The sequence below is a fragment of the Haliotis cracherodii genome, unplaced genomic scaffold (assembly GCF_022045235.1).
Source record: "Haliotis cracherodii isolate W230 unplaced genomic scaffold, xgHalCrac1.p SCAF_5, whole genome shotgun sequence".
In the NCBI taxonomy this organism is placed as follows: Eukaryota; Metazoa; Mollusca; class Gastropoda; order Lepetellida; family Haliotidae; genus Haliotis; species Haliotis cracherodii.
The window spans coordinates 57500306-57511497 of NW_027266308.1; the positions used below are offsets into that span (position 1 = coordinate 57500306).

At 38.1% G+C, this 11192-nt stretch overlaps 1 protein-coding gene across 1 annotated transcript in view; it reads right to left on the bottom strand.

Annotated features, from left to right (window-relative positions):
* The window catches only part of LOC139443786 (gamma-aminobutyric acid type B receptor subunit 1-like), a 28533-nt gene extending 20525 nt beyond the window's left edge, over positions 1–8008 (bottom strand). The window contains exons 1-2 of the mRNA XM_071224703.1: positions 7802–8008; positions 859–996 (exon numbers count right to left, since the gene is read on the bottom strand). Of these exons, the coding sequence (XP_071080804.1) occupies positions 859–996; positions 7802–8008 (345 nt within the window). The remainder of the gene's footprint in view (positions 1–858; positions 997–7801) is intronic.
* Positions 8009–11192: the final 3184 nt, after the last annotated feature.

The window sequence follows — 11192 nt, forward strand, 5'->3', positions numbered from 1 at the left end:
TATATTTACCTGTCATACTTAATGGACTAATACTAAATAAATAGAGTTCCATTGATGAATTCGTAAAGACACATTAGCGACGGGAAACAAATTCAAGCAGCAATGCGAGAGTTTGCTAATGACTGTTTGAAGTAACTTTATCAAAGGAAGGTTTTCTTTGTTATAAATTGTAAGGAAAAATGAAAGCCAAATGCAATGAATTGCTTCAAAAGCGGAGAGAGATGACTGTATCCACTATTCGTTATCTTTCACAACAAGCTGTTAACCAGGTTACCGATCCATTAAAGTAGAGAGGTGTAAAAACGTCGCGCATTGTGTTGACAAGCAGTGTAATAATTCTTTTCGAATGATCTGATCAGGTTTTTTGTGTAGAAGACTTGATTGAAAAGCTTAGCATTGAGCAAAATGTGTCATTTCAGTCCCAGACGAATTCTGCGAGAAAAGTGCGAACATTCCGCGACTAAAATTACTAAATTCTGCGATAAAAGCATAACCTTATTCCCCTCAAACTCAAAATTCTTGTTTAGATTGTTTTATATTTTACATTTTTGCATTTAAAGTCATGAAATTATGCAATTACATATGCATGGTTTCTGATATCTATTTATGGTTAGATGTTAACATAATTTATGTAGTCGTAAGAACATTAAAAGTGAGTGTTATAGTTTGTATGTTTGAATCGCATGTAAATGTTTGGTATCATTTGAGTGCAAAATTCCATAGAAAAACATAATGAAAAATAGAGTATAGATGGACACAAATGACAAATTCCGCGTTTTTCTGCATTTCTGCGGAAGTTAAAATTTCTGCGGAATCGCAGAACTCGCCTGGGATTGTCTTTCCATGTATATAACCTACCTGGACCATGTTCCAGAGGTGGGATGCTTGCGCCGTGGCCTGACTGACGATGGAGCATGCGGCCCCGATGATCATCACCTTGGTGGGTGGGGAGATGAGGTTCTTGTACATGATGTCCACACCGATCCCAGGATCACACTGGCCACAACACGCATAGGCGTTCAGTTCATAGGATCAGTTACATACCATCCATCATGATGAGCAATTCAACCATAAACTTGCAGTATGGTTTAATAATAATTTATGTGTAACAGTAATGGTATAACAATAGTGGTATAAGAATGTATTTTGATTGATTAGCAACCATAAAGTGCTGACTATGAATATAAAAGTTCTGTAAATGATATACTATTACAAACTGACATTTATATAAAACGTATGTTGTGCCAGAATATTTATCTGAATATATTTTAGCCCTACCCCTATCTCTTAGACCTCGCCTTTTTAATGAATCTTGGGTAAATGTGCTAAATATGCGTAAAATAATACTCACTCACTCACTAACGCTAATGTGGTTTGTATCAACTTTATTTTTATGCCCTCAATGCTGAATACAGTGAACCCAACAAATTACGAAGCTAACATATATCCCTAATAATGAGGATATGACGTGACGTGATGGGAGTAGTGAAATGTGTGGAGTAGGCTAAAAGTGAGTGAATGAACTTGGTTTAAAGCCACTTTGAACAGACATCCATTCATTAATATAGGCTATCGGCCTACAATACAATAATTAAATAGTAATATCCTGCATACAAGGGTATTATTAAACAACTGTTTTTCTCATTTGTCATTGTAAACGAACAGATCACTGTTAAATATCGCAAGTCTCTCGGTAGAATTCGTAAGGTAGATATTGTTTTCAGTTGTTGGATAATCTGTTTAAAATGGATGTATATATTGCTTTCTCAGTTGGGAGTAGCCTTAACATATCATCATCACATGGTATTCATCTTCTACAATCTTCTTATTTTTTTTCAAACAAAATTCTCAATATCTTTCATCATGAGGAATATTATAGTGTCTTCCAATCTCAACAAATTATCCAAAATTATTACATCTAAATTTTGATACCTGCCATTTAATATATTGAGGTATATTTATTGTTAGATATGATATATTTACAGGAAAGTACGTTTATAACGAACACGCTTATAACAAACTGACGGATATAACGAACTGATTTTTTTGTCCTGACTATTTGCTGTAGTTATGCTGTATATATGCTTTTAACGAACTACGGTTAAAACAAACTAAAGTTAGTGGTCCCTTTGAGTTCGTTATAACCGTAGTTTACTGTATGTTGAGTGAGTGAGTTGGGTTTAACGCCCTTTTAACAATATTCCAGTTATATCGCTGTGCCAGCTTAATGTGGGAGGAAAGCCCGAAGTGATGCAGGTCTCAGACGTTTACTACTTCGGTGAAACCCATGAGCACGGGTATGGTGCTGACAAACCTAGAAACATAATCGGGGCGAACCGGGATTCGAACCCACAATCATATTCTGGCGTGCCCAAGGGACGCAACTCTGCACAGCGAATCGCAGCGCCACCCGTGCCCCCGTTTACTGTATGTGTATTGTTATATAAAACTAGACTTTGATGAACCGAGGATGAGTGGCAGTCTTGATATAAATTGTCGGAAGCCTTTGCTTATATTCGCATAACAGACATGTCAGCATCTCCTCTATTCTGATGACTATACCAAATCCTCGGCGAAATAACACATTCTTTATCAAAGTAGCCCTTGTGTGCCAGCATCCATCAGTGGAGCTAAGCACAATGTAAGCCTGATATGGTAGTCTATCACTGTTGAGGTGAAGTAGTTTAGTCCAATATTTTATGGCTCTTGTCATGTCAATAAGTTGTTGAGGGCAACTTTGAAAATTATTCCAGTTATATCACGGCGTGTCAGCTGTGACCCTTAATGGGCTGTCCTCAGATCTTTGTTTTGCGATAGCGGGAACTAAGATGTGATTTTAATGAGATTGGTTCCCAGATGGGTGACTTGTGTTAATGTACACTACACATCCAGATGGGTGACTTGTGTTAATGTACACTACATATTCAGATGGGTGACTTGTGTTAATGTACACTACATATCCAGATGGGTGACTTGTGTTAATGTACACTACACATCCAGATGGGTGACCTGTGTTAATGTACACTACATATTCAGATGGGTGACTTGTGTTAATGTACACTACATATCCAGATGGGTGACTTGTGTTAATGTACACTACACATTCAGATGGGTGACTTGTGTTAATGTACACTACATATCCAGATGGGTGACTTGTGTTAATGTACACTACACATCCAGATGGGTGACTTGTGTTAATGTACACTACATATCTAGATGGGTGACTTGTGTTAATGTACACTACATATCCAGATGGGTGACCTGTGTTAATGTACACTACATATCCAGATGGGTGACTTGTGTTAATGTACACTACATATCCAGATGGGTGACTTGTGTTAATGTACACTACACATCCAGATTGGTGACTTGTGTTAATGTACACTACATATCCAGATGGGTGACCTGTGTTAATGTACACTACATATCCAGATGGGTGACTTGTGTTAATGTACACTACATATCCAGATGGGTGACCTGTGTTAATGTACACTACACATCCAGATGGGTGACTTGTGTTAATGTACACTACATATCCAGATGGGTGACTTGTGTTAATGTACACTACACATCCAGATGGGTGACCTGTGTTAATGTACACTACATATTCAGATGGGTGACTTGTGTTAATGTACACTACATATCCAGATGGGTGACTTGTGTTAATGTACACTACACATTCAGATGGGTGACTTGTGTTAATGTACACTACATATCCAGATGGGTGACTTGTGTTAATGTACACTACACATCCAGATGGGTGACTTGTGTTAATGTACACTACATATCTAGATGGGTGACTTGTGTTAATGTACACTACATATCCAGATGGGTGACTTGTGTTAATGTACACTACATATCCAGATGGGTGACTTGTGTTAATGTACACTACATATCCAGATGGGTGACTTGTGTTAATGTACACTACACATCCAGATGGGTGACTTGTGTTAATGTACACTACATATCCAGATGGGTGACCTGTGTTAATGTACACTACATATCCAGATGGGTGACTTGTGTTAATGTACACTACATATCCAGATGGGTGACCTGTGTTAATGTACACTACACATCCAGATGGGTGACTTGTGTTAATGTACACTACATATCCAGATGGGTGACTTGTGTTATGTACACTACATATCCAGATGGGTGACTTGTGTTAATGTACGCTACACATCCAGATGGGTGACTTGTGTTAATGTACACTACATATCAACAGCTGTTATTTATTAACTATATATCCCCAATTAGGTACTGCATAAATATGAATGTTACGGGATTTGCACAAATTAAACACGCTAAGAACGTACACACCCATGTTTGATGGTAGCTATAAATCAAATCAACAAGAAATGGTTATTCGATGTTGTTGTATTTGATACGCGTATCACAGCTGTGTTTTGGACCTTAAGTTACAGTGTTTGGGTATCAAATTCTCTAGTGTTTCCGCGCAATGCATCTACAAGATGAAATACAAGAATGTTATTGTGCCTGACAGATCCACTATACCAGCTCCTACCACGGTAATAAAAAACAGTTTAATGTTCTGGTGGATCAGATGCAAGACCAACATCCCTCAAAAGTCCCCCGCAAATAAATTGATTTGATGAGTAAGCTGTCGAATGACCAAATTGATATTTTCGTACAGAAACTACGCCCTTTGTGAGTTGACTACACAATCTTACGTCTATTATATTAAGAAATGGCGTGGTGCAGAGATATCGATAATAATCACATAAATGTGTTAAAAATAGACAGATGCATTGGCGAACTGTATTTGATAAGTCGCTCAGCTTGAAACAATCATACACGAGGACTGTTAATGTCTGCTGGTTTGACAAGATGGATGAAGATTTGGGGACAAAATAGTAAACGTAGAACCGGATTGCATAGCACTCGCCGCCATTCTCAATGTAGGTGTTGTGTCCCATAGTCGTGTCAGGATCCGCTGATTGTGGGTTCGAATTCCTCTCACTGATTTAACAATATCAGTGTTTGTTATCGTAATATTCAGTATGCTTATTTTTCCAATGTGTGAATCCCGTTTCATTTGGATGCTAAGGTGATATCAAATTATACTTTTGTTTTCGTTGCTGTACAATAGGCCAGGAGTCGAAATATTGCTATCTTTTAAAACGAATTGCCTGTCAAGTAGTTAAGTAGAAGCGACAAACCCCTTTCCATGATCATAAGAAACCTCTGCTATAATGGCAGAGTCCTTTGTACAATTCCAACCACAATTATATCATAAGCATCTGTTAATGAACCTTATCAATAGTGAAGATACCAGGTATTAAAGGTTCTTTTCTTTGTCGCCTCTTGCAACAAGCATGGGTTACTGAATATCAATTCCAACCCCGATCTTCAAGGGACTGACAGGTATTGACTGTTATAGATAGTTGGATTCATTAGATTCGTGTGATAAGGAGGAATGACACCTCGTTAGTTAGATATTCTAATTGCCAGCCTTTGTGTTCATCCCGACATTACGATCATCCTAATTAAGATAAGGATACAAAATATGCTATTCCAGCACATTCCCCTAAAAAGAAAAAGACCGCATGTTAATTACATTGAAATTTGCAAGAAAAGTTATGCTATAAACTGAAGGAACATTCTCAAATCAAAAAAATGTTTACCTAAATACCCCAAGATATATAAAACTTCAAGAACCACCAACAGTTTCATTACCCTATTCTCCTAAAAGCTTTCTTTATATATCCATGGGTGTTTGAGACAAATGGAATTAATATCATGTGGATTCTCAAAATCTACAAGGCTTTGCTTAAACTGTTGCACTCAGAGAAAAAACTGCATGACCTATTTCATATTTAGGTCTATGCATAATGATTCAGGGTGACAAAATATATCACTAGGACTTAATGACAAGAGAGGTGACTTCAACTTTCCAATAATCATTTCCTCTTTATGTAGAATAATGTTTCAGCAGTTCCAGCTTTTGGTGTTTACATTTAAGAACTTTTGAGGCACAATCGAACTTGCCCTTTCACACACAGAATTCATAGAACAGCATACGACTCTTGCGCAAAAGCTGTTTGATAAGGGTTACAACATTCAAAGCCCCAGTTAAGCTTTCAAAAAGTTTTATGGTAGATATGTCAAGGGCATTTAGAAATTTGACGCATCTGTGACAAATATGATGTCCGATGCAATTCCCTACTTTGCATGAGTTTGTGACGGGTAAAATTGGAGGGGAAGGATGCGCTCAACTTTCCGGGAACACATGATATCATAAACACATGCTGATGATATAGTCGGACTCGGACAGTAGACTCTCTTATGACATTTCTTATTGAAAGGGTTTTGTTTCACCTTTCACAGAAAGTGATCGCATGTTTACTCGCGGTGCAGTTGTCACAGCAACTATCAGTACTCTTGAATATATACTTGTATACACACGATGGATGCTTGAATATGTTCCAGGGTATTATTTAATGATGTAGTTAGATTCTTTGTTGTTTCGGTTATCATGAAGTTTGATTTATTTGGTGTTTAATCTGTCTTTTGGCTTCGTTTCGTATATTTGTTAATCTTAATTTTTTAAGGGGTGGATGGGGGTGGGTATTTTTGTGTATATATGTTGTTGGGTTCTGATTTTTTTCTGTTGTTCTTATCATAAGAGGGTGGCGTTCGCTCGTCACACCGCAGACCTGGTTTCGATTCCCAACATGGGCTCAATGCGTAAAGTCCATTTGTGGCGTCCCCTGCAGTGATATTGCTTGAATAGTGCTAAAAGCGGCGTAAAACTATACTCACTCTCTCACACTAATCTGTCAAAGTCAAATTACACTGATGAACAATAAGATATCGCTCCTATATAAATTTTCAAAACCTTTGCTGTGGATAAATAAATAAATGAATAAAATTAAGTTGCGAATGTTGTATTCAATACCGCGGAAACAAAAGCATTTAGACGTTATTGATTTACATTAAAACATTCTTAAAATACTTCCACTTTTAATCTGTCAAATAGGCAAAGCATGTTCAGAATGATTTATATATTATCTTTCGGTATGATAAATAACATTAAGATATTTTCATTCATAATCATTATGTTAACATGTACAAAGCGCACCAAACACATAGGAATGGTATGTTATGTGTTGGAACATTTCTGAACTTACCAGGAGAATAACCGTGTGTCCGTGTATGTTGGTGTGACATAGTGATTAAAGCGTTAACACAAGACTTAATAACTCGGACTGGATATTTCACTTTTAGCACTGGCAAAGATGCAGTCAAAAATATGTCTTACCTTAGCACTGACGTTAGCATCTAAGCTTAATCCAGGACTAGCACTAGTCGATATGCAATCTAACGTTTATCTGGGACAAGTAGAAAGTCTTGGTCTGGCACAGGTCGACATGAAATTCAATGATTATTTAAAGACAAATTGTAAGTCTCAAGCAAGCGCTGGTCGACATGAAACTGAACGTTTATCAAGGGACATTAAATTGTAAGTCTTAGGCTAGCACTGGTCGACATGAAACTGAACTTTTATCAAGGGACATTAAATTGTAAGTCTTAGGTTAGCACTGGTCTACATGAAACTAAACGTTTATCAAGGGAAAATGAAATGGTAAGTCTTAGGCTAGCACTGGTCTACATGAAACTGAACGTTTATCAAGGGAAAATGAAATGGTAAGTCTTAGGCTAGCACTGATCGACAGGAAACTGAACGTTTATCAAGGGACAAGTAGGAACTCTCACGTTAGCAATGGTCGACATATTGTCTAAAAGCTGAACGTCAGAAAGTACAGAATAGTAATCCTACCTTGGTATTGTTCCAGATGAGATTGAGTCTGTACCCAGGTAGAATATCCTCCCTAGCGTTCACCTCTGCCAGCGCCATGTCTACAGCCACCACCTGCCCCGCCCCTCCCCTCCAGGCCCCCTCTAGGGGGAAGAGCCCTAGAAGGTACAGGTCATTGACACCTGCAACCATCCCCAGGGTCGACAGAATCCACGCCACACCCAACATGTACACCGACAGTTGGTAATCCAGGAAAACTCCACCACGCTCTGAAACTTTGATAATACCGGTGCTAATGGTTATACAATCAATACCTATTATGAATATCAAATATTTGCAATATTATACCAGTGAAAGCATCACCCCAGTACCTCAGGTGAGTTCCAACTCTTTGTTATTGTTCTCAAACACAGGCTGATCAGTTCCCGATTCGTTTATTGATTTTGTCCGTCATCGCTTCCACCAATAGCGTTTGACTTGGCCCTGTCTTCAAAACAGGTGGGAACGGAAAACCTTGAATATGAAGAATATTTGACATGTTGGAAAAAGAACGTTATTACAGACAATATCGACAACAATTTAAGGTTATGTTTCTAGTGTCATAAAATCTCGTCGTAGTGTCTTAAGGAGCTGTTTGTTGAAGAAAATCAATTGAAGTGTTGTCAGTGTCGTGAGATAATGAAGCATGTAGTATTTGACCAGGCATAATTCACATGGATGGGTTAGTTACAGTATATGCTGACGGATCTTGTAATTGGTCACGACAGACACAGAGAATTGTCACACTTAATCATGCAACACATAAATTTACCAAAGAAAGTATTAAATGTTATATCGTGAACATTACTGCCGTAATTATTACTATTACTACGAATTATGTTACGATTTTATTAAACAGGAATCCGAATCAGTCAATACAACATTACAATGAGATCAAGACAGTTAAAACCTTAAGACTTTAAAACTAATATATGGAAATTGGTGTTCCTACACGTATATATATATACTTTTTCTGTGCGTATATATATATATATATATATATATATATATATATATATATATATATATATATATATATATATATATATATATATATATATATATATACGCACAGAAAAAGTATATATATATATATATATATATATATATATATATATATATATATATATATATATATATATATATATATTTGATTTGATTTGCGGGATTTGACGCCATTCTTCTTGGAGGGCCAAGATCAGTTCTTGCCGGTTGGCTGGAGAGTGTGGTCGTTGTCGATCCATCAAGTCCCAGAGGTGTTCTATAGGGGACATGTCGGGTGAACGTGCAGGCCACGGCAGGACGTTGACGTTGTTGGCTGCGAGGAAGTTAGTGACAATTCTGGCTGCATGGGCTCTAGCGTTGTCGTGCTGATAAATGACACCTCGTGGCTGCTGTTGGAGAAATGGTAGGACAACTGGACGAAGAATGTTATCTGTGTAACGCTGAGCTGGCAAGTTTCCGTCAACGATGACCAGTGGTGTCTTCTCCTGCCCACAGATCCCTCCCCACACCATGGCACTCCCTCCACCATATGGTACGACCTCCTGCATGCAACACGCCGCCGTTCGTTCACGCCTTCGGCGGTAAACACGTTTTCTTCCATCAGCCCTAAACATACAGAACCGACTTTCGTCAGTGAAGACAACCTTCTTCCAGTCACGTCGTTGCCAACGTCGTACAGTCCGGGCCCATCTCAATCGCAGACGATGATGTTGCGCTGTCAATAGCGGTCCTCTGTATGGTCTAAAAGCCCTGATTCTATGAGCCCTGAGTCTCCTGGCCACCGACTGTCGACTAACCCTGTGACCTAAGGTATTTGTCGCCGATGACGTCACTGTCAGGAAGTGATTTTGGAGGTGCAAGGTACGCAAGTACCGGTCATCATGGGGCGTGGTCACCCTAGGTCTGCCTGTTCTTGGCCTGTCAGCGGTCCACCCTGTCTGTCTGTAACGTTGCATCAAGTTGGTAACGGCAACACGAGAGCAACCGAAGGTTCGTGCAATACGGGCGTGGGTGGCTCCCATCTGTACCATAGCCAAGGCTCGTTCACGTTGTTCGACTGTGAGTCGTGGCATTTCTTTTGTGTTTCTTTATCACTGTGGATGTCTGACTTGCCGTTGCAATTGTTTTATACCCTTACCCGCTCGTGCATTTGCAGTTGTCCGGGGTGCGCGTGTTTTTCACTTTTTCGCGTGTTATCTCGCAAACATGTAACAGACGATTAACATTTTCTGCATACACTATTGTTGTATTTAGGTAATGTGTTTTAGATAGACTTCATCGAAAAAAAATTATACTTTGTCTTTGAATTCCAATTAGGATCTTCTTAGCTTGTACAGAACCTTGGTTAGCATGCATATGCATCTTCAATGACAATCTGTTTGTAAAATATACACCTAAGTACTAATCAAACGATACAACATCTAATGAATGTCCTTGATAAAACCATTTCTCCCTTCTAGGTAGAGTACCAACATTTTTAAAAACAATAATTTTGTCTTATTCTTGTTGACAGATAAATTCCATTCTTTAACAATAACATTCCAGCTGATTAATTTGTTTTGTAGTTCAGGTATTGTTCTTGAAAACATTACTATATCATCGGCAAACAAGAGAAGAAATAATTATATAGTTTATGCTTTATAGTGAAACTGGATGCCATCAGAACACTTCTGCTGATTTTGTTGAGCTAATTCATTAATAAAGAAGGAGAACAAAAACGGACTTAAAATGCACCCTTGCTTAACTCCAATTTTGCTTTCAAATGTGTCAGACACAGTACCGTTATTTCGCACACAAACCTTTACATTTTGATACATCCATAAACATGTGGTTTTGACTCACCATAAAACAGTTATTGTTTCTTAAATGAAAGCTAATATTCAATTACCTATACTATTAAGGGGATAATTCATTTTTCATAATCTTTAGAAATTTCTGCTAAAAGTAGAGTTCATTGAACGATTCCGAGCTTATCATACACCTGTGTTCATGAATCAAATACTAATGATACCAGGTGTTCGCGAAAAGATGAGCGTATCTCAGTGGTGGCAACCGTTACAAACACATGCAAAGGTAAGTCAAGTGTTCATCTGACTGAACAAACACGACAACATACATCTTCCCGAGGCAAGCGTGTCCAGTAGCCTATATATTAGTAGCCTAAGTCTAGTTTCGAACTTTACCAATTAAGAAAAGACAAACATTTTCAAAGTGGCTCAAAATTTTCAGCCAACTCGCCCAAGTACTTTCATATATTTGAGTCTTAAACTTCATTGGTTTTTTTTCACTCAAACGTCAGGACGCTTATGGCAGTGACTGAGATGCAGGCTATCTTTAGACGATCCTCATCTTAGCGTTTCGTGTTACC